Consider the following 26,983-nt stretch of genomic DNA (forward strand, 5'->3'; position numbering starts at 1 on the left):
CAACACCACACTCTCAGCTGGTGTTGATCAACATAGCGATGCACAGTTCTACCAGCTGGGGATCTCCGCAGCACAACGATTGCTACCTGGGGGGCTTTGGCCGACAGCCACATTTTTGCTGAAACTGGTATCAGCACGTTGGCAGGGGATAACCTGGAAGATGTGGAGCAGTTCACCTACTTGGGAAGCATTATGGGCATAGACGGAGGAACAGGCAAGGATATCAGTGCCAGGATAGGGAAACCAACAGCTGCATTCTAGACTCTTTGTCCCATATGGAGTTCACAAATGATATCTGCAAAGACAATACTACAGCTCCTCAACACAAACGTGAATGCAAACTAAATTCTTCAAATCACAAGCTACAGACATTCAGAAACAGATGCCTGAGGTACATCCTTCCAATCAAATGGCAGGACATTGACACAAAGGAGGAGCTTTGGAATAGAGCAGGACAAGACTACTTGACGTTCGAATCAGGAGAAGTGGGGATGGCTGGGCCACACTGCCCCAGTCACGGGGAGGGATCAGAGTCCATCATCCACATGGAACCCGCAAGGAAAACGCAAAAGGTGACAACCTTGGACAATGTGGAGATGATCTACTGAGATGGAAGGACAACACCTGGGCTACTCCTGGAGTCTGCTAGAAGTTTTGTCCTGAGACAGAGTGAAGTGGAGGAGACTTATGAATGACCTGTACTCCACTTGGAATACAAGGGTTAAGTAATTCCAGCGCGTTTTCCCAGGTGAGTAATACACCGGTTTTACTTCAGTCAATTTGCAGGAGTGAAAGTGGGATCTGAATCTGGCCCTCAGTTGCTAAGAGCAGCTGAAGTCAGGGAAAGCTGCATTCTGGTCTGCTGGCTGCAGAGACCAACTTGGATTAAAGCCACATTTTCTGTTTTTTTCCTGCCATCCTACTCAACCCCACTGGAGCCAGGCTGCTCCTTGCCTGATCCACACGGAGACATCTTTGCCAGGCAAGTGCAATTAAAGCGAGAACAGGTGCACCTATGTGAAGCACAATCACACCTCTGATTGCCAGTGTAGGCCTCCTTCCAAGGAGGAACCCAGCGCCAAACAGGATCAGTGCCCGAGTGATTAAACCCTGTGGAATAGGCATCATTTTAGACTATCCCACTGATTTTAACCCAAACCTACCAGATTCCACCTCTCCTCAACCTGGAAGGAGAATTTTTAAACTGCCCTCATCCACCTAAGGGGCCTAGAAACTTTCATTGACTTTATGGACATTCTCTTTGGAGCCAGCATGCCATCTAGTGGTGAAATAAGTGTGACGACTCCTTTTTCCACAGGGATGGTGCACCAACTTGTTGCTCCCCAGGGTATTCTTGGGCCTCAAATACACCAGCTGTGCCAGTGACTTTTCCTGCTGTCCCCGGCTGCAGGGGCATGGGATTGTTGGCTGTTTCCACTCCTGGTCAGTAGCATGGCCTCGCAGATGCTACTAAACTGAAGCATTATTTTGAAACGGTCCCTCTGAATAGGTCACACCAGGGGTCAGCAACCCATGGGAAGCGGAGGGCTGAAATTTGACCTTTTGACCTCTACGTAAGGTGATACTTTTTAAAGTCACTAACAGTCCTACTTACAACAGCTTCATTAATCAACGGATTCAGATATAGAACTTTACCATGTGGGTGGCGGTTGGTGGCATTAGCTGGTCTTTTGTTAATCCACAGGCTTTGCGCACGCTCCCAGCTGCATGGAGGAGGAAGGGTGGGGCTGAGCTCCGGCCTCCTGTGCAGATTAAAATCGGCTCAGGTGCTGCTCTTGGCACCCATGCCAGGGGGGTGCTCACCCCTGGGTTTTGCGTCGCAGAAAGTCAGAGATGTCCAGGGCCAGCTTCCTTTCTGCCCGAGTTCAGGCCCAGCCTAGGCAGACACTGCACTCTTTGGGCATCAGCATTTGGCTCTGTGGCCAAAGAACAATGAAATGCCAAGACATGGAACTTAAAACTAATTTATTTAAGAAAAACCCCATAAAAAGGAAAAAATACATTGATTACAAGCTCTGGAAGCTTTTGTCAGAACAGCAACAAAGAGCTCAGCTTTATACAACAGAGCGCAGGTGGCTGGCAAGACGGGCAAGGCTGGCTGCCAGGTCCCCAACCCAATGTCTTCCCCATCCCCTGCAGTGGGAAGGGGCGATAAGGAGCAGCCCCCAGCTAAGTCCCATTCCCATCACGGAGATCAGCTCAGCTCCCTTCCTCTACCACCTGTTAAAGTGCTGCAGAGACGCCAAGGCAGGAGGTGGGGTTTGGAAACGAGTCCACGACGCATGCTCCAGCTGTACCCAGCCTGCCTCGTACAGAGACGCCACCCAATGGACCGCGGGCTCAGCCACTGCACTGAGCGAAGGCCCCTGGTGCTGATTGCGTACCCTGGCTCCCACCCACGAGCAAGGTGCACAGGAGCTCTGCAGGCAGGCGTTCCAGACGAGCCCTGCTCGGGTGCCAGGGGAGCAGAGAGAGATCTCTCCCTGCCTGACAGCTCCCTAGCAAACCACTAGGAACAGACGCAAATCTGGCAGGAGTTTGGCCAGGTCATAGGAGGAGGCTGGGCAAGAGGCAGGAGAAGGGAAGGAAGGTTTTGGGGTCCACTTGTAAAGCACAAGTTCTGGAGCCCCAGGTCTGGCTGGCCCCTGGAGTGGGAGGCACCAGCAGCTCAGACTAGAAAGCAGCTGCCTGGCTGAATCTCGCTCTCCAGGCTCTGACCCTTCCCTAGTGGCGGCCACATTCTCCTCTCCCTAAGCGATATCGACCGCCCCGAGCCTCTGACCCTCCCGCTGCTCTCCACAGAGCACCCAGCAAGCCCTGCCTTCCCCAGGGGAGCTCTTCCTTCTCAGGGCTCTGCACCCCTGGTTTGCAGTGGGCTCAGACTCAGCAGCAAGCAAGGGGGCAGCCTCCTGACACTTGCTCCCCTTCTCCCAGGCCCACTCCAGAGGACAAGGGAGGGGAGGGAGCGCCAGGCTCCAGCAACAAACCTGGGGACATGAGCGAATGGAGATACTGCTCTCTGGGGCAAGGCCAACAGCAGCCCCAGAACACAGAGCATGGGAGTGCTGCAGAAATGCAGCATCCCTGGGCCTGCTCACTGCCTTCCACCAGCCCTTCTGGCCGTAGACGTGCCACCACGTCGCTCCCGCCCCAGGCCCCAGCGTGCACTGGCATTTCCTCCCTCCCCCAGCTCCCAGCTTGTCCCACACACCCCATCTGCTTCCGGTGGACACCCAGCACCGGGCTAGAGGCCTCCCATTGCATTGCCCTCCTGGAATCACATTCAGGACAAAGCCCGAACCACGATCTCCCCTGAGGGGTAGCAGGGGCAGGGCACTCCAGCCTGAACGCCCCAGAAGAGCTAAGGGCAGTGCCCCGCTCCTCCCCATGCTGGGGGGGGGTGTCCCTCACCTGCCCCCAGGAGGCTGTGGGGATACTCCGGAGTAACACGGGGCAAGCTCCCCCTCACAGACTTCCCAGGAGAGCAGCGGGAAGTTTCTGGAGCCTGGAGAGGCTGCTCCCCGCCACAAATAGGTTAAAACCAGGCAGGAAAAGGGAAGAAGGCGGAGGAGGCACTGAAGCCCGGCTCCACACTCTGCAGAGCCAGCCTGGGCCCACCTCAGCCCGGCCCGCCGCTCCTGGCGCTGCCCCTCACCTCCTGCCGCCTCCCAATATATTATCACTATGATGTGCAAGTAGGTTTGCTCTGATGCCCCTGCGCCCCCATCCCCACATCTCAGCCCAAGCCCCATCTATGCCTCGGATGCTCCCACCCACAACACAGTGCCGCTAAGAGCAAAGCGTGATGGATAGTTAGTAGACAGGTCAGACACCCTGCAGCCGCACTCCCTCCCCTGTGCTCCACTCCCCGCCGTCCACGCTGCAGGCTGTCAGGACAGTCCCAAAGGGCGTGGGTCACTCCTCGCCCCCCTCCTCCTCCCGGTGGCGGCTGGACATGGGAGCGTCTTCCGCCTCCTGCTGGTGATGTGCGTAATGATGGGGGCTGTGGCCCTCGGCGGTCAGGTTCTCCTCCGCGTTCAGGTAGACGTTGAAGAGTGCCCCCTCGTGGCTTGGTTCCTTCCCACAGGCCTGGCAGCTGCACCGGAGAATCTTCTCCACCAGCTTGTCCACTCTGGGGATCTCAGCATTGCCCGGGCAATCCAGCGTCACCTGGGTTGGAAGAGAAGGGGAATGAGTGTGGGATACAGTACCCTCCCCTCCCCTCCCCTCCCCTCCCCTCCCACACACACACACACACACACACACACACACAAACCCTACTGCAGGGCAGGGGGTGGCACACACCTCAGAGCCCACTCTGTGCCAGTCCCCCTGGGAGCTCTTGTGGGCAGGTCCTGTCCTTTCCTATGAATGTGCACAACCCACTGGTCAGCATCCCATACTCAGGGAATACACCTCTGTTACAGCCCCGCAAGCCTGAAGCTCTCTAGGCCTGGGTGCAATCCCTGCTGTTAGCCAAGACTGTGGGGAAGCTGCATTTGTACAGCACCTAGCGCTGCGAGTCCCCCGTCAGTATGGCAAGAGAATATCAAACAATAAGAATCTTGGGAGGCCCTTTCAAATGCCACCGCTGGGGCATTTAGGTGCGTATCCAGAGGTAGAGGCCCTAACTCACCTGCCCCAAAGGCACCCAAGCTGTGTCTACACGTGCACGCTACTTCGAAGTAGCGGCACTAACTTCAACATAGCGCCCATCGCGGCTACACGCGTCGGGCGCTATTTCGAAGTTAACTTCGACGTTAGGCGGCGAGACGTCGAAGTCGCTAACCTCATGAGGGGATCGGAATAGCGCCCTACTTCGACGTTCAACGTCGAAGTAGGGACCGTGTAGACGATCCGCGTCCCGCAACGTCGAAATTGCCGGGTCCTCCATGGTGGCCATCAGCTGGGGGGTTGAGAGATGCTCTCTCTCCAGCCCCTGCGGGGCTCTATGGTCACCGTGGGCAGCAGCCCTTAGCCCAGGGCTTCTGGCTGCTGCTGCCGCAGCTGGGGATCCATGCTGCATGCACAGGGTCTGCAACCAGTTGTTGGCTCTGTGTATCTTGTGTTGTTTAGTGCAACTGTGTCTGGGAGGGGCCCTTTAAGGGAGCGGCTTGCTGTTGAGTCCGCCCTGTGACCCTGTCTGCAGCTGTGCCTGGCACCCTTATTTCGATGTGTGCTACTTTGGCGTGTAGACGTACCCTCGCAGCACCTATTTCGATGTGGTGCCGCGCAACGTCGAAGTTGAACATCGACGTTGCCAGCCCTGGAGGACGTGTAGACGTTATTCATCGAAATAGCCTATTTCGATGTTGGCTTCACGTGTAGACGTAGCCCCAGTGAGTCAGTAGCAGCAATCAGACCAGACCCTGGACCTCCTGACTCCTGGCCCCAGCTGGCTTCATGGCCCACGAATGCATTCAGCTCTCGAGGCTTCCCTGAGCCAGATCACAAGGCAGTGGCTCAGCCCCGCTGTTCCCAGGCTCGCCTGGAAAAACGGGGCACCGCGTGGGGAGTCTGGTGGGCGAGTGGCAGATGGGACGTGGGAGGCTGTTCCAGGCACAGAAGAAGGCACAAAGCCACGCGTGGGAAATGGAGACAAAGGGGAGCAATCAGAAGAGAGGGCAGGTGGGCATGAGAGCAGGAATGAATAATGCATGGAGTCCGGGCGGGGGAGGCTCAGCAAACACGACGATTATTCATAGCAGCAGACTTGTCTTGACTAACATTTCCATCTCAGGATCACAGGGCGCATCTAAGACTGTCAACAAACAGACCTGTGCCTGTGACCCAGGTGGGGAAACTACAGCCCCAGGATTTGCCTCACATGAGCAGCAGATGCAGGACAAGAACTCTGGTCTCTCAAGTCTTTGGCCTACTCCCACCCTGCAGAGCCAGCCATGTGCCGGTACCCACAGTGCCTGAGAATAGGAAGTGTTACTCACAATTTCCCACATGGACTGTGCGGGCATGCAGGAGTCACAGTGCACCAGGGACTCTGTCGACTGAGGAAAGGTGTTGGGGACACTGTAGCTGAAGCACTGTCCCAGGCAGGCCCTGTGAAGAAAGACAGGAGGAAAGTCCCGGTATCAGAGCATTGGATGGGATTGGGAAGTTGGTGCACAAGATGGTCCCTGCCTAGGGCTCTGGTGGTAGGATGTGCTTGGAAGAGGTGAGGGAAGCAGCAGGATCACGGTCTTCTACCAGGGCAGGCTGGAGGAAGGTGGCTAGAGAGGTGTCACAAAGGGGAAACAGCCAGGGCTTCTGTCTGCAGCAGTCCAGCCCAAGCACAGCTGCTGCAGCTGCCTCTTGCAGGGAGGATGCAGGTAGCTTCTCAGTGCAGCATCATCCATCCTCCTCCCAGGAGGAGTTCCTCACGTTCCCTACAGTGAGCTGGCATCCAACGGGCCAGAGAAACAGCTCGGACTGAAGGACTTGGATGGAAGTGGTGGGGAGACGAAGAAGGAGCTTTTCACACGCTGGGACACACACTGCCCGTATGTTATAACGAGACAATGCTGCATTGCAATAAACACTGTGCACACTACAGCCAGTTGGGACGGGCAGCGGTGTGCACACAAAACCAGCTGGCTCCTGGATCCTTGAGGTCAGTGATCAGAGGACACAGGAGCTGTGGTGCTGCTCCTGAACTCTCCCAGGAGAGGACATCACCGGGGTGACTGCAACAAGAAGTCACACGGTGCTTTCAGTCTGTGACGGGGGAAACAAGGCCTTGAAGGCACCTTTCTGACAGTGTCTGCCTTTGACTGCGGCTTGGCTAGTGGTAACGAGGCACCTTAGAGGCCTCCTGTTCCACCATCTGACCGAGTGATTCCACACTACAGCACTATGTCGCTAAGCGAGATGATGCCAAATCCTAGGGCAATGGCCTCCACCTGGGCAAAATCTTCAGGGACTCTGCACCACACACAGTAACGAACCCCACCAGATGCACCTCAAGAAGCTCTAGGCTGCAGTGCCCCTGATCTGCCCATACCTGTTCTGGATGGACTTCGACTCGCAGCCGCTGTGCCCCACAATCTGGGTGATATTCTTCGCCTCACACCAGGCGCTCTTGTCCGGGAAAAGGGCCAGTTTGTTGATGGGTGGCGGCGCAGTCAGGATCACAGCTGGGAAGAGGGCAGCCACCAGGAACCGGAACATCATGGCCAGCTCCACTGAAAGCCTTGACCTGGAAGCAAAAGAGCCAAGCTTGAGCAGATGGGAGGGAGTCTTGTACCTCCCCACGCCCAGATCTCAAAGCATCCTGGGAACTGTCCTGCGCTAAGCCCCCCAAGCTCCCTAGGAGGAAGCAGCATGTTAGTACCTGTTTGCCTAGGTTACTGGGTGCCTTGCCTCAGACTAGGGACCAGACAGTGAGCACTTGCCCATCCCACCTGGACGTGCCCTGCAAACTAGACCCTATGTGATGCTCTAAGTGCTGGAGTCAGGACCAGCTTTTCTCTGCAGCCAGACAGCCAAGCCAGGCACTTCTCCATCCCAAGCCCTGTCAGGGAGACCTGGGGAGCCAGCAGCAGGGCTGATGCTGGAGTTTGCTCCTGAGGGAAGCCACGATGTGGCAGAGGAGAGGCTGAACTGCAGCAATGGAAGCCCCACATCCACTCCTGCCTGTGGAGCACACAGCGCCGGTCTGCTAGTGGAGACGCCAGGCCCCTCTCCAATGATCTCTCCCGCCCCCAGCACTGGGGCGTCCTCACAGACAGGCATGCTGGGACTCGGCACACCCTCTTGGACTGCTGTCAAGACTGCAGCCAGCAGAGCCCAGCACCACGGGGGTTGGTGACAATGTTCCCTGTCAACCTTCCCACCCGGGGCAGAATAATTTTTTACACACGCCAAGACCTGCACTACTGTGCACCACCATCAGAAACACAAAACATCTCTGGGCGCTCTGCTGCTCAGCTGGGCCGCATTTGACTTTCTCCTGCATGGCTGCACAAGTGACAGGGAACCCTGGCTGGTGACGGCATCCCCAGGCCACGGGTACCGTACGAAGTGTCATGTCTATGCCTCAGTACAGCAAGGGGCAGCAAACGAGGCCTGAGGCTGCCTTACCTAGGAACTTACAAGCCACAGAGGAAACAGTGACAAGGGGCTGAGATTTGCCCCTCCCTTTTCCTGCTCCCTCCCTCCACCCTGAGCGCCGAACCCTTTCCATCATTATTCTTCTGCTGTGGACTAAGAGGTTGTTCAGCAGGAGCAGGTTCCCCACAGGTCAAAGTGGGCCTGGGTGACACAAAAGAGGTTGGGATGACAGAATGTCCCTTCTCCCACCAGCTGGCAGTCTGGGAAGAGGCTAAAAACCATTCATACAATCATAGAATCACAGAGCTGGAAGGGACCTCAAGAGGTCATTGAGTCCACCCCCTGCCCCAAGCGCGATCAACTCCAACTAAATCATCCCAACCACGACTATGTCAATCCGCGACTTAAAAACCTCTAGGGATGGAGATTCTACCACCTCCCTAGGCAACGCATTCCAGTGCTTCACCACCCTCCTGGGGAAATAGTTTTTCCTAATGTTCAACCTATTTCTCTTCTTCTGTAACTCCAGACCATTACCCCTTGTTCTGCTGTCTGTCACAACTGAGAACAGTTTTTACTCTCCATCCCTTTTAGAGCCCCCCTTCAGGAAATTGAAGGCTGCTATTCAATCACCTCTCAGTCTTCTCTTCTGGAAACTAAATAAGCCCAAATCCCTCAATCTCTCCTCATAGGTCTTGTGCTCCAGCCCCATAATCATTTTTGTTGCCCTCCGCTGAACCTGCTCCAGCACATCCACATCCTTTCTATACTGGGGGGCCCAAAACTGGACACAGTACTCCAGATGTGGCCTCACCAGTGCTGAACAGAGGGGAACAACAACCTCTCTAGATCTGCTCAAAATGCTCTTCCTAATGCACCCCAATATGCCATTGGCCTTCTTGGCTACAAGAGCACACGGTTTACTCATATCCAGCCTTTCATCCACTACAATCCCGAGGTCTCTTTCTGTTGACCCAAGTGAGTTGAGTGGGGAAAGAAGAGGTTCCATCATCTCCTAGGAAGATGGAGATTTGTATCTAGTGCGCCACATCCCTGGCTGCCGCCACGCTCCACATACATCGATGAGAACTGGCCTATTAACTGCGAGCAGCAGGCACAGCCCTCACCTGCTATAAAATGCAGTGCAGAGACGGTTTGCACATCACAGCTTTCTGCTACCCCTAACCAGCCTGAACAGAGCTGGGTGCACAATGGAGCTAGGACATGCTAAAGGAACAGAACCAAGTTCCTTCTGACCAGCTACCAGGTGGGATGAGGGGAAGGGACTCAAGTCAGCTACTACCTGGGCCTCACTGTGCTAAACCCACCTCTTGGGAGGGCTTGAATTCGCTGGCCCTGGTCCCGGATTCCATACGTTACTGTGCACAAAGCACCATTGGCCGGGGAAAGAAGGAGCTCCCTACCCCTAGAGGGAGCACAGCCCACTACCGAGAACAGATGTCTTGGAGTTAGGAGACCACAGAATGTTATTAGCTCAGCTGAGGAGTAACCAATTAATTTGGTGCTGTGCCTCGGTTTCCCCAAACAGTAAAAGGGAGAGGAGAACTCCTCACCATAGTCTTTGGACGGTTTATTCGTTTGGGTTACAAAACTGCCTTGGAATCCAGATGGAAGGAACCAGAAGAATACCCAGTGTGTACAAATGGGTCTGAACCATCAAACCTAGATCCAAAACAGGACCAAAGCTTGCACAGCTGAGTCCATCTCTACTCACAAGACCTGAGGGAGAGGAGGGTCTCTCCCGTAAACCACAGAGCTGGGCTCATGGGGTAGGTCTACACAGGAAAACAAAAAAAAGCAGTCCTGTAGCATCTTAAAAACAAACAGTATTCTTTATTAGGCAATGAGCTTTCATGGGACAGACCCACTGCTTCGGATCTGGAGAATTCTGATAACTGGAAGAGAGAGAATTTACAGAAAAAGATGGGGGGAAAAAATGAAAGAAAAAACCCATGACAAATCAGCTAGATAGGGCAGAAATAGGAGGGGGAAAAGGGAGAGAAAAAGTCCTCTGCAAGTTTCAATGAAGTTACGTGGGATGCCTGCGGTCACTGCGAATATCAAAGGTGGGGAAGTTGTCCTTGTCCTGAGCGAGATACCTGGTATCTTTGTTGAGTCCGAAAATAAATTCCAATTCCGATGTCTCCCAATGTAATCTGGTGTTAAACCCTCCTGCTAACATCCAATTACAAAGGGAAACATTGGAACTGGAATTTATTTTCAAGTTTGAGACCGATCACTTCTGGAACTTGGACCCCCTCCATAGGAGTGGAGCCAGGTGTCCATAGCAGTCAGAGAAATACCCAGCTTCGTTTCCAAACTTCTCCTGTAGGTGTCGCTGCAGGGCAACTCTAGCTAGCGGGGTAGGAAACCTTAGTGGGCATGCAAGGAAGCCAGGGAAATGACCAATCTATGTAATTTGTTTTTATGGAGCAATTTGAATTTAGTAATGAGTGTGGTGAGGTTTTTGATTTGCATTAACCAGCAGGCCTGGGACTCAGCCTTTGAACTGGAGGATTTCTTTGCAGTGGAGGTACAAAATTACCCTGCTAAACTGATCAGTATCAGATATTATTTGCCACTACAGAACTGATATATAATTTTTTTCCTTCTAGGCCAGAGACACAGAATAAATGGGAAGAAAGGCCTAGACAAAAGTGCCAGCTATTAATACCCCAATCACTCGTGAAAAGCAGACTTTATGGAAACAAGATATTTTTTTTTTCCTTCAGAGGGTTTGGACAGAGCTGTGGCTGGAGTCAGACATTTGGACTACTTAAAATAGTAGTCAGAAGCATTTGATTTGTTATTTCCGTCTATTTATTTAGCCAGTGCCTGATCCAAAAGCCACATGGAAGCCAATGAAAAGAATCCTGCTGTTTTACATGGATTCAGCCCTAAAAGGTTTGCTGGAAGCACATTTGCTGGGAACTCAAATGAAACTGCTTAAGAGTTGCTTTATCTATTCCATCCCAATGTCAGACAGGGCTCTGAGTAAGGGAGTGCCAACCCTCTGCCCCTCCTGTCATTCAGATAATGTGTATGCAACTCTGCAAGGTGAATGCACCAGATGTTTTCTATGAAAACATGGAGAGTCTTGTTTAGCAGCTCCTGCGACTCAGAGATTCATATGTTATAAGTCCAGAAAGGATCATTAGATCAGCTGCTCTGGCCTCCTGCCTAACATTAGCCATCAACTCTCACCCCATTACCTCTCATACTGATCCTAATAAGTTGATCAAAGTTTATTTCCCAAAAGGGCACCCAGGCTTGATTGGAAGACGTCAAGAGATGGACAATCAGTGTGTTACCCTCTCACAACCTCTTTGAACGGGTGCTCACACCTGGGCCTAGCAGTGCTTGGGCTGTAACTTATGAAGAGTTACACTGATTTATTGTGCTACAAGTGATGTTAAAAAAAAACAATGTTCTCATCGCACTCACATATGATGCTTAAAACACAGCTCCAGAGAGTCAGGCCTGACTCTAACCCACCATCTCCAAGAGCAGTCTTCATCATTTTAAGTAATCCCAGGCAGTGCAACTTTTCACAAGAGTGTGCAGGTGCCAGGCCAACAGGGGAACCAACCTCAGGGTCTCTGGAGGTTTGTGCATGAGCTTCTACCCCTTGAGCTGAACACCAGCTGGCGTGCAGCTGAGGTTGTATAGGAGACTCCATCTTTCTCTCTGTGATCTAAGTGCCATTACATGGGACAGTGTGTGGGTTACACAGGCTCAGAGTGAGCTGTGTCGGTGAGCTCGCTGTCTCACAGCTTCCATAGAAATGCTAGAGCGGCTGGGCAGCTAAATCCCTTCACTGCCGCAACTTCAGGCTCTAACTTTCTCCCAAACAAAATCCTAGGGGCTGATCCTGCTCCTGCTGAAGTCAGTAAGAACTTCACCAGCTCCTTGAAAGAGCGAACAGTTAGTCCACAAATTCCCACTACAGGGGATGGCCCAGGAGCCCTGTTAGTCGGTAAGACATTTGTCAGTGTGTGGGGGAAGGGGAGTTTGAAACAGGCTTGTGGATCTGACTGTCCAGATCTGGGTGCAGAATGCGGCAACTGAGGGACCCAAGCAGCAGCATGCAGCAACCCAGGGGGCGTTAATGTCTCCTCAGGGGTTGCCTTGGTGGTTGCTTGTTCTTTGTACTATGCCAAAGAGAAAAGTGATTCCTTCTTCCCATAAGCTTCTCAGGCTCCTCCGCACCCAGAGCCGGGAACTCTGTCAGCACTGGAAGAGGGGGTGGTTGTTGAAAGGACACTTCTGCTGCAGATCAGAACCCGTCCATCAGCACAGCTCCATCACCCGGGGTGTCCAGGGTAATTCCATCATCTGCCTCCTGCTGGGCCCAGGTGAAAGACAAAGCACACGCCTGCTGAGCCAGTGCACAGACCCCAGCCTGCTTTCAAGAAAGCACTTATGCATCCATCTGGAATTCAACACATGCTTTCTCCATCCAGGGCCCCTAACAGCGCAGCAACTGGTCTGATTCAGAGAGGCCTAGTCAGCTAGCTGGGGATTCTCTACGGCAGATTTATTTGCCCCGATCAAGGGCCCCATTCTGCATGGTGCATAATGTCCTCAGGTCCCGCTCATTCTCTGGCAAGAGCATCAAACCCTTAGCCCTTTAACAGGCCATGTTGACATGGGGTTTTAATTTGTTAGGCATGCAGTGGAGGCCCCAGTCCCAAGCTCCTCGTGAGCACCAGCTCTGACTCTAACATGCAGGAAAATATCCTATGCGCAAGAGTCAGGGACTGGAGCTGGGGCTGCAAACCAGCCCAACATGTAATTGCGGCGTGTCTGCATCTGGTATAGCTCAAGCCAGTCATGCGAGCAGAGCTGCCACTAAACCCACTCATCCGACGGCTGCCACCGGCTGCGAGACAAAAGCCCCGTGTTCCTTCTTACCCGGGGCCAGGAGGGGCGGAGAGGAAGGAAGATGAGGCACCACAGCAGGTTAACAATCGTCTTATTAAATAAGGACATCGACCGCATTCCTCCGTGACAAGCTAAATTACACGTTCCAGCCCTGGAGGAACAAGTGCGGTCGTAGCAGTGCTGACCCCTGGTCAGCCACAGAGCGAGACCGATTCCTGGCACACAGGGATTCTTTCTCCTCTCCACACAGGGCCATGTTCTTCCTCCGAGCCAAATGGCTTTCAAGCAGAAAGTTCAGCTCAGTTCCCACAATGCTCTCAGAGACTGGGCAAGTTCCTCCTCCTCCTCTGCTGGGCCCCAGGATCTCCACTTCCCCCCATGAATCCTTCTCCTTCCTTTGCAGTCACTTCCACAATGCAGACCCACGCATCCAGCACGTTCTCTCCTTCTGAGGCCTGACTGGCCATGTCTACACAGCAGCATTATTTTGCAACAAGCTATTCCAGAAGAGATTTTCCAGAATTGCTTATTTCAAAATAGCACCATTACACCAAAATAGAGTGTCTGCACACAATCGAGCCTATTTCGGATACAGGCCTCTGGCTTATTTCCCAATAGCCTCTATTTCCTGTCTACATGGCCCCTTTTCCAAAATATCTATTTCAGAATAGCCGCTCTTCCTCACAGAATGAGGTTCACAGAATTCGACATAAGCCATCCCCCTTTTTTTGTCCGTTCACTTTCTGGCTTTATATCCGCTTCCGTTTTGTGTCTGATACCAGCCTGTGTTTGTTCTCCATGTTTCCTTTGCCCACGAGCAGATGCAAAAGCTGAAGCTGAACTTCAGCTTGCACACTTTAATTCTCTATGGAAAACAGAGGCAATTTCAGCGAAGACTCCTGAACCTGCATTTAAGATATTTTACTGAGAATGACTCCAAGGCAGTGAATGACTCAGCTGATCACAGATGAATTGAGGAAGAGCAAAGGCAACATTTTCAGAGGTAATTTTGGATGGTAAATGTGAGCCCAAGTATCAGAGTTGCTGAGCACCCATCACCACGGTTGAAGTCAACTGGAAGTACTGGGAACTCAGGGTCTCAGAAAATCAGGCTCCAGGGGGTCTCAAACTGGGCACCCAAAACCAACGTACCTAAAATTCACAGCCTCTTTCAAAAACGTTGGCTGGAGCAGTTTTAAAAAGAAACATGCTTTCCTAAATCTTATTGGACAATAGTATGACAGCAGCTTTCACTGGAGGAGTTCACAAATTACACCAGTTACACAATCCATGTGAAACTCAAGTCATTCTACAGATGGGGAAACTGAGACATAAAGCCATTAAGGAAAACACTTTAGAGGACTGAATGAACTTCTGTGCACCTGCCTATTCGGCAATGTGACCATGTGCACTCTCACACCAATGCTTTTAGGCCAAACATGCCCAAAAGCAAAAGCAAATAGCAATAGCAAAATTGGAAAACAGACCCAGAATTCCTGGCTGTCAGTTTCCTGTTCTAGTCACTAACTCGTCCCTACAGTCCTAAAATCAGCATTTAGCATTCACAGGAGTGCACAATTTTCAGTGGCTGCATCTAGCTGAGGCCACCCAGTTCTGCATTTCAGGGATCCCCTCAGCACTCAGTTGCCCATGAGCTCACCTTGGCCTCTAAGAGCTGCTCTTAACACTCAGGTTTGAAAACCGGCCTCAGCATCAGTGGGTTAATGCAGCTCAGGTCCCATCTACAAACACCTCCACCTCTAGGCAGCATGTTACAGCACATTCGCCCTCTGAGCCAGCTGAAGTATTAGGCCATTTTGCAGCATGCTGGAGATGGGACCCAGCACGTCTGCAGCTGGGTGCTTTTGAAGCCTTGGGCATGCTCTGGAGAGGGTTTAAGTACATGCGAGTCGACCAGGGCTAGACACTCGTATTGCACCCGTACACTCTGAAAGGAAGTGCAGTGTTATGTGGGCAAGCTTGTCATCTGCCTGGGTAACAGCTCTGCAAAGCTATCTGGGCCCAGAATGCTGCAAAGAGCCATGAGAAGCAGGACTGTCTTCTCCCCAGACTAGCCAGCACATGCTATTGAGACGAAGCACTGGGCGCAGGGAGTGCTTTGCACCAAAACCTCTCCGGCTGCCTCGAGTGCCACATGGTGGTGGCCATAACAACATGGGACAACCCAACACATCGCTCCTGGAGGTGGGGTGGGGGAGGAGATACACCTCTGTGCTGCTCCTCAGGCCTCCCTGGCAGCACCGTCAGGCGCCAGGCTGACAGCTTCCCAGCACCTGTCCCGTTGCAAAATTCCCTTCACTGCAGAGTTATGGGCACAGAACCTAAGCTAACCGTGCTTCAAGCAGCAGTAACTTCAGCCCAGATCTTTAGTGCCTCAGAGCACCTCCTCCCTGCCCACCCTGCGCCCCTTTGATCTCTCAGGGCTCTCAGGAGAGCAGGCAGACAGTGCCAAGGGAGCAACCAGAACAACCTGGGCCCTAACATCAGCTGCAAGATGGCCAACGGAATGACCGCTGAGGTGGCATTCACACCGCTCGGTCTGCAGCTGTCTGAGACGCACACGGCATTCTGGGGTACTGGGAGACTAGCAACTTCCCCCCGCCCGGCTTTATAAACATTACTTAACAAGGACTCTGTACATGAGCAGGTCCAATCCTGCCCAGAGCTGAGTGCCTCAGCCCCCGCTTCTTCAGTGAAAGTCAAGTGAGCTCCACGTCTCACAGTGCCACAAAAGGCTGGGTGCCAGGACTGGCAACAACTGAAATATGCTCTCTAGCAAGCACGTATTACAATTTAAGGGGGCCGGTCCTGGAAATTGTGCTCCCATAAGCCATCTGCACTCACATTGATTTGAATGGGATTACTCCTGTTAGTCCTTTTACAAATGTCCGGCTCTTCACAAAACAGAACTAATTAGCCCAAGCTCTGAGTGGATTAAAGGAAGGACATTATAGCAACTGTATTCCTTTAAAAAACCCATTTCCTCAATTGACTGGCCACACCAGGTCTCTGCCCCACAATATTCTCCAGTCATATTAACACATAGGAAAAGTTACCCATATTCTCCTCCTACAGAGGGATCTGTCCAAAGACCCTGGTGCCAGATTTATGAATGCTCAGCACACACCAGATATTGAGCTCCCATTTAGACACCTTAACTTAGGGACTCAATTTTCAAAAGCCCAGAGTCCTTGCAAGGTCCCAGGGTGACATTTACGGACAGATTTTTGAAAGCTCTCCACACCCATTATGTTTGAAAATCTGATCACCTACGGAGACTGCATGTACACTAGCAGATTCTTCTGAAAGATTTTTCGAAAGAAGGAGGCTCTTTTGAAAGAGCCCATGGAGCATCTATACACAAAAAGAATTCTTTCAAAAGTAAATCGAAAGAATGTGGTGCTCCTTTCGAAATCTCTCTTCCTTTCCTGTTTCGGGAAGAGCGCCCTCTTTCGAAAGCGTCTTTCAAAAGATTACGTGTATAGACGCTCCACAGGGCCCTTCTTTCGAAAGAACAGTCTTCATTTTTGATCCCTGGCCTGTTCCTTCAAAAGAGCAGGGGCTGTGTGGATGCTCTCTTTCGAAAGAGTAGATCAGTCTTTTGATCCACTTTTTTGTGTGCGGATGCACTCATCTCAAAGAAGTTCTTGTGGAAGAGATCTTCCAGAAGACCTTCTTTAGAAAGATCTCTGTAGTGTTAATGTAGCCTTAGATACATAAACAGAAGCAAGATCTCCTTGAAAATCTGGCCTGTTAACCACTGGAAGAAAACACACATGCTTCAGAAAGCTTGAAGTAGGGCTCCTCTTAAATAAGGGATTTTTTTCCATGCAGAGTTTCCTGGTGATTACAGGGAGCTGCACTTCAGAAAGTCCAAATCAAATAATATTCATTTACTCACCCAGTCAGAACAAGGGTGAGTTTCATGAGATTCTGACGAAACGAGAAGTCCTGTGGCACCTTGTAGACTAAGAGATAGAATGGAGCATAAGCTTTCGTGGGCAAAGACCCACTTCATCAGATGCAACTGACGAAGCAGGTCTTTGCCCACGAAAGCTTATGCTCCAATATATCTGTTAGTCTATAAGGTGCCACAGGACTTCTCATTGTCTTTGCAGATACAGACTAACACGGCTCCCCCTCTGATACTTGATACCATTCTGAGAGTTCAACATTTTAAATTAAATTTCTAATACTTGAAAAAAAATTAAAACCAATGGCATTGACTTGAAAATTTGCATTTTTTAAATAATCGGCTTTTCATAAAAACTAAGTTAATTTTTTACTTTCTGAACTCTGTTGCACAAAAATGCAAACTGTACAACTTCTTAGGAGCACAATTCTTTCCAATCCTGCACTTGTTTTTGCAAGCCCCCACTTAAACGTGATAAATGTCACAATGAAATAGACCAGGGAGAGGGCTATACGTGAAATGTCTTGAAATAACTCTTTGGCAGCAAGATAGCCAAGTGCTTAACCCAGCGCAGAAATCCAATTTGAGCTGGGAGCTTGGGATTTGCTCTACTGATCTGCAGAAAGTTGGAAGGAAGTTTTTGGTTTTTTTGTTTTTTTAAAAATCTAACCTGAGGAGGGGCCATTTCTTTAAAAAAAAAAATCTTTCAAACAGGATGGGTGTTGTGTCATTTCTAACGCTGGCTGCAATCTCTTAGAACCCAGGAGAGGCTAACTGCTGTCCTCCTCCATACAGTTCCTTATCACATTTACTCCCACCCACATAGAAAGTTCATACCAATACAGCTGTTACATAGGAAAATCATGTGGATTATGCAGAAGTTTTCAAAGGGCTCTGCAGCCACGATTTGGCCAGATTTTCAGAACTCAGTACGCTGAGTGCTGGTTTATTTTGGAAACATGGCCCTCATTGCATCTGCTGAGCACTTGCTAAACTAGCTTCATGCATCTGCGGAAAACAACCCCAAGCCCAGTGAAGTCATTGGGAAAACTTCCATTGACCCAGATAACTTTGGCTCAGACTGTAATACGGAGCTGATACGAAAAAAAAAAAAGTAACAGCACCACGGAGTGTATGAGTGGGGACGTGTCAGACAGCAGCGGTTAGTACAAACCATTCATCATTCATTTTAATTCCTAATTTTCTTTCAAACTAAATATGACCAAAAGCAGTAAATTGAATCAACCTGTCACAAAAATACTTTCTTTCCTCCCTTCCTATCTCTGTGGATTTTTGTTCTTTTGACACCTGTTCCATTAAGAGAGCACTGTAGTTTTATGAAACCATTGACTTGGATGGAAGTGAGGTGAGACTTTGCATCTGAGTCATGGAAAACGTACTCCTTACTGCCTCAAACATCATGGTAGCAAAAGGGGTGGGGAGCCGGGTTTGGTAACATCAAGGCACATTTGTGATGTGCATAAAGATGTGCAGGGGACATGCAGCAAAGCCTTTGTTGAGGGGTTTAGTCTATAGCGTAATGTGAAACACTAACCCCTCTATGCAGCTTTATAGGTTTTGGTATTAGGAAGCAACAACCTTTTTTGAACACAGCCACTAACGTCCTTTCAGCTGTAGCGTGGCAAAGGCCTAGCTCACGCATCAAGACCCCAGCCAGGACTCATTCCCTCTTGTGTTTTTCCCTGGCTCAGAAGGACTCATTTCTCCCGAGCCACAGTTCAAACCCTTAGAGCTGCAAAGTGAAAAGGGCAAGCATGAAGTCAGTGCTATGTTTTGGGGTTGGCTGGGACTGGCAAAGGAGCACAACGGAATTCAACACAAACGCCATGGAAATGCAGCGAAACTAGAATCCCAGCCAGTAACACTTTGCACTTGTTCCAGCTGTGGCTCTCAGAGCACTCTGTGAAGGTAAGTATATTACCTCCATATTCAGAAGCTCTGATTCCAATGAGCACTCCAAGCACCAAATTCCTTTCCCCCGAATCCTTAATCCAGGGCTTGCTCACTAACAATACATCAATTAACCTATTGTGTCTCCACAAAGCACCTGGCTCAGCAGAAAGCACACAGAGCTGCACCCTGTGGTAGCATTTCTCATTATGCCCTCCTTCCTGACATTACAGCCCCCCTTGTCTGTGCCATGCAGACAGGAGCTTCCAAGAGAGGTGGTGGTGCAATCCAAACCACCGTTGGGAGTGTGCTTGAAATTAATTTGCTTTCACGCCAGAGCTTGGCTTGTCACAGGAATCAAAAACATCCAACTAGCTAATAGCTGGGATTTTTACTCCTTGCAAAGGCCCAGTTCTGCCCCCACTTTCAGCCTTGTAAATCTGAAGCAAGGTCCTTTGGATCCGCCCTGCTGTAAGACCAGAAAGAACAACTGGAATGCGAGCACACGCAGGTTTTTTTAAATAAATAACTGCACTGTGGTTTGTTTTTTTTTTTTACATTGAAAGTAAACGCAGTTTAACGCCATGTACAAGTCAGAGACGGTCGCTGTCTCTGATGCAGAACACAGATGCCTCTAGCTGGGTCAGTCATTTCATATAGAGACTTCTATAGAGGACTGAGCCAGCCAGACATTGGACACCTGCTGCTTATGCAGAGTGGGTTTCTCTCCGGATCAGTTCCTAGCTGCAGGGAGGAGTTGGGGGGGTTGTTGACAGAGGAAGGAATTTGGGGCTGAAAGTCTGGACTTTTCAAAGAAGTCGTGGGATCATTTATCCCTGCCCAACAATAAGGGCGGAGCAATATCCTGGCTCCATTGAAGTGAACAGCAAAATTCCCTTTGATTTCAAAGGGGCCGAGACTTCACCCTCTGTCTTTGTTACCTACCTTTTTTGGCTGTGGGAAATGCAAGTGACACCAGCATCACAGCAGTGTTAGCGTTAAGTACAACACTTCATATTCATCGTACTATCACCAGCGCGGATTACACAAAATACCTGGCAGTGGCAAGACAACTTAGGTATTTCTCTAGGATTCCCAGGGCAAATTAGCCACACGAGCATCTCAGCCAAGCGGTATTTTCAAGCATGAACAATAATGCCTTGGGACCTGATCCCACAGTTATGACTCAGACAAAACTCTCCCTGTTCCTTCTCTGCCAGATGGGGCCTGTCGACGGCAATGAGAACAGGAGCAAATGGGAAGGTAACTCTCTTCCAAGCTTAGCAAGTGGCCTCGCTGCCTCAGCCGTCAGAGCGATGAGGAGAAAGCCACAAGTGAGAACGTGGCCAAATCGAGAGCCCAATGCGGCGGTCTAGCCCAACACCACAGTCCAAAGGACATCAAGGGGAATTGTGCTTCAAAGACTGGCTCCTGTTCTGCAGTGGTAGATCAGCTGCAGCTCAGGGGCCTGTCCTTCCTGGAGCAAAACTCCCCTTGTATAGTTCTAATGAGTTATTCTAACACTAAAAGCCAGGCTCTGCTTAGCTGGTAAGTTCGAGGAACAAAGGTACAAGGAAGATGGCAAACAGCTAGTGGCAGCTGTGCTAATGGAAATCCTAAACCCAGCTGCCGTATGTAAGTCATGCTGCACCCAGCTCCCAGAAGAATCACTACCTTATTCACTTTTTTTAGGTTAAGGGCCCAGTCTGGGCGTGAGGTCAAGCACTCTACCTTCCCAGTGGCCTCCCTGGAAGCACTCAGCACCTCATTGGAGGTGCTTGCCACCTTGCAGAACTGGACCCCTGGGCCTTGGGGTCTGAGAGACTCTAGGGGCACCTCCACTGAAATCAACACTGTAAATGGACTTCAAAAGGAGCAGGAACAGGCCCTAGAAATGTACAAATTTCAGGTTCTGATTATAAAGGACTAGGGTTCTGGGCCTAATCCTGCATTCTGTCTGCACCCAAAACTTTTATTGACCTCAGTGGAGGCTTTGGTTGCACAAGGGATACTGAACTGTGCCCTCAAGAAGCATAACCATCCCACCCACATCCCCCACAACACCATGAAGGACCAAGCTGGACTCTATGACACGCGATCAAGTCCCGATCCTTGCCCTTCTTTGTGGGTATTTGCAAACACACAAGAGTCTCAAAATTTAAGACTTGGGGCAAACCTCGCTTGTCCAGATGGGAAGCTGCTTAAAAAAAGTTCGATTCTCTGCAATTTATTTTTAATTGGTCAAAAAAGTCCAAATAATACATAGCTCTTTGTCTAAATACAGAGAGTGAAATGCTGGCCCCAGTGAAGTTTGTGGGGGCTTAGTAGCTGAGTTCAGTGATGCCAAGATTTCACGCATGGAATTTATGCCACTATCCTGCAAACACTCACGTGTGCGTAATTTTTTTTTCACATTAAATAATTCCGCTGAAGTTGATGTGTAACTTTTGCTTACATAAGTACTTGCATCCGGTCTTGCGGTTTGCAGGATCAGAATCTACGTATATTTAAGAAGATGATACTCTTGTAAGATACATGTTAGTAGACAAGTTAAAACGCAGGGAGTGGCCAAGGTCGGCTTTTATATGACATGAAAACAAAGTACAGAAAATTCTGTCCTTGAAATGTAGCACTAACCCCACAACTGAACTATTGTTCTATATGGAAGATGTGGAAATTATATCTGTTACGAACAATAGTATTCTAAACATCTGTAAGGCACCTATCAAGTATGAAATGTATTATTATTACACTATGATTACTGTGGAAAATAGGTCTATGTATAACACATGCATTTATTTGAAAATACTTGCATAGTAATTCAATAACATTAAACAAAATCCCATGTTTTTCTGTTGCGTGTTTATACACAAAAGCAATAGAACATATTTATTTAAACCCCAGTGCAATGTTTGTAGGTAAGTTTACAATATGATCATTTGCTTTCCAAATGGAACATTTCCCTTCGTTATTTTTTCCCAAACTTCCATTTTTCTGCATCTCCATTTAATCAATGCACTTTAAGGATCCCTCCCCGTGCTTTCTTATTTGAGTTAAAAACCCATGGAAGCTGATCAGAAAAAAAATCACCACACCAAAAATGAGCCAGTGATACAAAATTCGATGGCTTCTAATTGGGATGTTCTTGGGGTTTTTTTTGGTTTGTTGGTTGGGTTTTTTTTTTTAAACTTATTTTGGCAGGGTGGGAGGGAAACTAGGCACTAAGGTGATGGTGGAAATATATTAATGATTCTAAATCCTATCTCCTGAAGTCATCCTCATCTGTAACTGATTTCTGTTTGTGGCAATTTCTCATCCTTCAAGCCACGAATCACTTTTGGGGGTAAAGCAACGAAGGGTCCTGTGGCACCTTATAGACTAACAGAAAAGTTTAGAGCATGAGCTTTCGTGAGTTAACTCACTTATTCAGATGCTGGGGGTAAGAAGTGCGAGGGGGGGAGAGTAGCAAAAATTTGTTCTTGATAAATCATGAAGCAAAATAAAAACCCAAACCTGCTGCTTTAAGGCAGAGAAGAAGAAGAAGAGTTTGCCAACTTCCACAACACAGAGCCCCTTGCAGTTGAATGTGCATGAAAAGTGCTTTGGAAGAGGATGGCCACTTACTGTTCAGTAGGTTGAAGGAAAATCCCATAAGGTCCTTTGCTAGCAGCTCTCAGGGCAGCGAAGCAGATGGAGGGTAGAAATTTCAGCTCTCCCCAGTAAATCAGCCACTGGCAGGCACTGGTATCCTTCCTGGAGCGCCCCAGAGGAGGAAGGAGAAAACAAGGAGCAAGCCCTGCTCAGCACCCAGCTCTGTCTCCTCTAAACCGGGGGCTGCGGGGGGAGGGGGGTATCTGCCCCCTGGAGAAGTTTAGAACATCCTCTTCCCCAGCAGCAGCAGCAGCAGCATCCTGGGGTGCGGGGAAGCCAGAGGGACCGAGAGGGAACGCCGAGGTGCAGAAACTTTCTCCGCCACCGGCTACCAGGTAGAATAAGAGCAAGGGGGGGAAAAAAAAAGACAATAATAATAATAAGTACGAGCCGAACAAGCGGCGGAGATCCGGTGTCAGGCGCAGGAGGCTGGAGCTCATCCAAAGCGAATCTCACAGCCAGCTGGGGGGGGGGGGGGGCCGTTTCCCGAGGGGAGGGCGGAGGCAGAGGAGTCCCAGTTCGCTCCAGTTCAAGAGCTGGGCGGGAGAGGCTGCAGGACCCCCCCGCCCCGCCAGTCAGCTCCCCAAAGCAGCCGAGCAAAGGGAAGGGGCCGCGGGGCTCAGCCTGGGACTGGGAGGATCCAGCCCCTCCGAGCCATCTTCTGCAGGAGAAATGCCACCCGCGCCAGGAAGCCCACCGCAAACGGCAAAGAAAGGCCCTTCCGCCCGCCGGCCCAGGCTGGAGACAGCAGCGCTGCCCGGGAAAGCCACCTCCCGCACCCCCCAGCAGCGCCGTTCCCGGCGGCTTCGGCAGGGAAAGGGGCTCGCCGGGAGAGGATCTGATTATATCGTAGCAGGCAGGAACGAGCAAGCAGGGACAGGCAAGATTTAAAGTGCCCTCAACCCAATTTTCCTGGAGGTTTGTGCTTCCCTCTCTCAGTCCTCTGCTGCTCCGCCTGGAGAGGGGCAATGTGCAGCTCAGCTGCCTTATTCCAAAACTGGCCCTCGTGGGGGCTTTCCTCTGACCTCACAGTGGTTGCTAAAGGTGTGGGGATCCACCCCACCTGCTCCCCGCTCCCCTTCAGCCAGAGGTTGCTAGCTCCAGTCCAGGCCTTTATTCATGCTCATCTCCCGCCCCCTCACCGACCCCCCTGTAGCCCCAGCAACCAGAGGAGCCCCCTCCAAGGAGGAGGACGTTGTAGCTGGTTGACAATTCCAGCTCATCAGTGATGTTAGGGATCTGGTGGACTTGATCTAGTGATTAATTGCTAAGGATTTAAAAACAAAAATGAACCTTTGGATGCAGGCAAAGGCCAGGCTGCTCCCATTGGTCAGCTTCTGGCCAATGGGAGCTGTGAGATTGTGCTGGGGGCAGGACACAGAGTCACCCACCAGTGTGCGGAAGGCATGTGGCCCCCGTGGCTGGCCACTTTGAGGGATGTGCAGGGCATGGAAGGCAGGGAGCCTGCCAGAAGCCTCCACTGGGCCGCGGGCTGTATTTTGCCAGCCCGGATCTAAAAGACTGCTACAAGGAGGAGGAGGAGATAGAAAAGTTATTCACCTTAAGGCCTGAGGGTAGGACAAGAAACAACAAGCTTAAGCTGCAGCAAAGTGGGTTTAGGCTGGACATTAAGAAAAACTTCCTAACTGTCAGGTGGTTAAACACTAGAATAAATTGCCTAGGGAGGTTGTGGAATCTCCATCAGTGGAGATTTTTCAGAGTAGGTTAGACCAACACCTGTCAGGGATGATCTAGATGGTGCTTGGTCCTTCTGTGAGTACAGGGACCTGACTTGAGGACCTCTCGAGGTTCCTTCCACTTCTGGTTGTCTATGATTCTACAAAATTGCCCCATTTCAAGGCATGAACCATCCTCTCAACCTGGTGGGGGTGAGGAAGAAACTTCCCAAATAGAAAAAGGTAATTCCATAGCTCCCTATTGCGCTTCCGTCAGAAGTGTCTGGCGTTGGCCAGTGTTCCCTGTAATCTGACCACTTGGGCCACCACCCAGGAGAGATTCAAATGCTGATTGGGAGAACACCCACAGCACCCACCAGCAGCAACATCTGTTTCTACTGATGGTGCACATCTGCACATACCTCATTGCACATAACAAAATTTATCCTGCACATGGATGGAAAAAATTAGAGGGAACATTGGACTGTGGGCCACTATCAGAGACAAGATGCTGAACTAGGTGGCCTGATCCACTATGTTGATCCCCATGATCTGATTATTACTGTTTTATTAGTTATTTTGTGTTAGTATGTTAGTAAATGCTCTGAGAGCATCATTAGAAGGCTCCCTTCCAATGAGATTCAGACAGCCATCTCATGAACCTCTTGGTGCTTGGCACCATTTTGTGGTTTCGCTCTGGGGTTCTCCAACTTCTTTGCAGCATGCCCTGCTTCTGACATCAAAAAAGACTTTGCAGCCCCAGCAGAAGGGGCCGATACTTAGCGTACAAGAGCCCTGCTGCCCATGGTGTCGGGAGAAGCCAAACCCAACCTCCATCGCCCCAGGTGGGGAGGCCAAACCTGTAATGTGAGCCCAGCTGCCTAGGGCTAAAGCCCTGTGGCTTTGGCTGCGGGTCCAGGGAGCGGTGCCAAGGCTTCAGAACTGGGTCCCAGCAGCACTCCCTGTAAGTCGTGCACTTGTGCAGCCACTCAGGAGGGATTCAGATGTTGCCCAAGGGATGAGCAGAGCACCCACTGCTAGGTGTTTTGTTTCTACTGTTAGTGCACAGCCACGCATGCCACTGTGTGCATACAAATTTATTTTGCACATGGATGGAAAGAATCCACACATGCATGGAAAAGGTTAGAGGGCACATGGCTCACAGCCCACTTTGGGGTCCGGCCTCCCAGGTTGAGAACTGCTGGACAGCTGATGAGATGCCCTTGGCTTCTTACAGTACAATCAATAACAGAATTGGTTTCATATCTGTTATGTCCTTTCTCTGTGCACTGTATCTTAAGAGTGCAGAGGGATAGACTCAGGCTTGAGCTCCACCTAAAACATAAGGTGACCTCGTTACATTGCCCATATCCTAAGACACATGGTTAAGGTGACCTATGCTCTGCTGTAGAGCTGGCTAGACCAACAAAAGAATTGTTCTGATGACCAGTTATTACTTCTTGGGCTGTGGATTAACTACAGTGATGGAAAAACCCCTCCCGTTGCTATAGCAGATATCTACACAATGCTACAGCAGTAGAGCTGCACCTGTCCAAGGTAGCACTAGTAGCTTAAATATATTCTCAGAGCAGGTGAGTCAATTGTAGATACACAATTCTAGCTCTGGCAATTATGGAGGTAGAATCAACTCATCTGAAATCAACTTACCTGGCCATCGTCACAGAGGGAAGTCGATGACAGAAAATCTCCCGTCGACCTTCCGTACGCCTCGCAGTATTGAGGAGTACAGAAGTCAACTGCCGACCCCAGATAAGCCCGAAACTGAACTCTCTACCAAGGCCCACGAAACTGAACTCCAGAAGATTGACCTAACTGGGTCAATCTTCCGTGTTGTATAGACATACCCTCAGTGATCTAAAAGGGTGTTTTCTCTGTCTAATAGCTAGGACTCCCTTCCGTTAGGTAATACCCAAACGATTTAATGACAATACCTTGCATTTGTAGGGCACCTTTCCCCAGGGGAACCATAAATGCTTTGCTCACATTAATTCATGAAATCTCAGAAACTGGTGGCTTTTATAATTATTCTTATCTTTTATATGGAGAAAAGGAATATACAGAGACTAGAAGACTAGCCAGGAATAAACCAACACATAGGTAGCAGAGATGATAATAGAAGCCAGCCATTGCTGGAAATGACCTTGAAGCATCTTTGGTTTTGTCTACCCGCAGCTTTCACAGACTTGGTCTGACAATGAGTTTTCAATGTTAGGTTTTAGATATTAAAAAAAAAAACGTTACTGCGACTTTTCAGCCTAGTAACAGCAGTCTTTCTATGGCCTTATTATTACCTTATCCGTGTGCTTATACCATGCAGGTTGGATCAGGTTCATTGTGGGATAGGCATATTAGGAATTCTCTCCAGGAAAACTATGGTCCTAAGAAGGCCTGTTTCCGGCTACCCATTCATGGTCTTAGCTTCATTTTACCAGGAACACTGTAACCCTGTGTTGAGACCTCAGTTTAACACAGGGAAAGGGAAGAAAGGAGTTTCAGTTGCCAGCTATCTACTTGTGCCATAGGCAAGTCACTTTTTAACTCCCTATACATCTCCTCCAAATGCACCCAAATGACATGGAGTTGTCTTGGGCTCAAGCAGTTAGATTATGAAGAAGTAAAATAGTTCACTATGTTGTTTCAGGTGTTGGAAACGTAGGAGATAGTACCGAGCTGGGACAAGGGCGGTACCCATTCAAAAAAAAGGTAATAACATGACAAATCTCAAGAACTACAGAGCAATACACCTATAGTGAATGCTGGAAAAGAATGTCACAAAAATGCTGCTGATAAAAATTGATTTAGTAACCACATAGAATAC

General features: G+C 50.0%; 1 protein-coding gene across 4 annotated transcripts; it reads right to left on the minus strand.

The window, feature by feature from the left end:
- Window positions 1-1,975: 1,975 nt before the first annotated feature.
- NBL1 (NBL1, DAN family BMP antagonist) lies at window positions 1,976-23,317 on the minus strand. Of its 4 annotated transcripts, none has more exons than XM_075018124.1 (6): window positions 23,166-23,317; window positions 22,442-22,796; window positions 12,298-12,430; window positions 7,019-7,213; window positions 5,967-6,078; window positions 1,976-4,191 (listed from the first exon to the last, which is right to left on the minus strand). In XM_075018124.1, exons 4-6 carry the CDS (start codon window positions 7,186-7,188, stop codon window positions 3,937-3,939), a joined length of 537 nt encoding a protein of 178 aa, XP_074874225.1. In that variant the 5' UTR covers window positions 7,189-7,213; window positions 12,298-12,430; window positions 22,442-22,796; window positions 23,166-23,317; the 3' UTR covers window positions 1,976-3,936. The 4 variants fall into 4 exon arrangements, with proteins under 4 accessions (XP_074874225.1, XP_074874226.1, XP_074874222.1 ...); XM_075018125.1 differs by having other exon boundaries at window positions 12,298-12,433; XM_075018121.1 differs by lacking the exon at window positions 12,298-12,430 and having other exon boundaries at window positions 23,166-23,316.
- Window positions 23,318-26,983: the final 3,666 nt, after the last annotated feature.

This window comes from Carettochelys insculpta, chromosome 23 (genome assembly GCF_033958435.1).
Source record: "Carettochelys insculpta isolate YL-2023 chromosome 23, ASM3395843v1, whole genome shotgun sequence".
NCBI classification, from domain to species: Eukaryota; Metazoa; Chordata; order Testudines; family Carettochelyidae; genus Carettochelys; species Carettochelys insculpta.

Excerpts from the sequence above, each read along its gene's own strand:
- NBL1 (XM_075018124.1), bottom strand. The coding sequence starts at position 7,188 with ATGATGTTCCGGTTCCTGGTGGCTGCCCTCTTCCCAGCTGTGATCCTG. Across the intron at positions 6,079-7,018 it reads TCGAAGTCCATCCAGAACAG|GGCCTGCCTGGGACAGTGCT; the intron begins GTATGGGCAGAT and ends CTTTCTTCACAG. Across the intron at positions 4,192-5,966 it reads CACAGTCCATGTGGGAAATT|GTGACGCTGGATTGCCCGGG; the intron begins GTGAGTAACACT and ends CTTCCAACCCAG.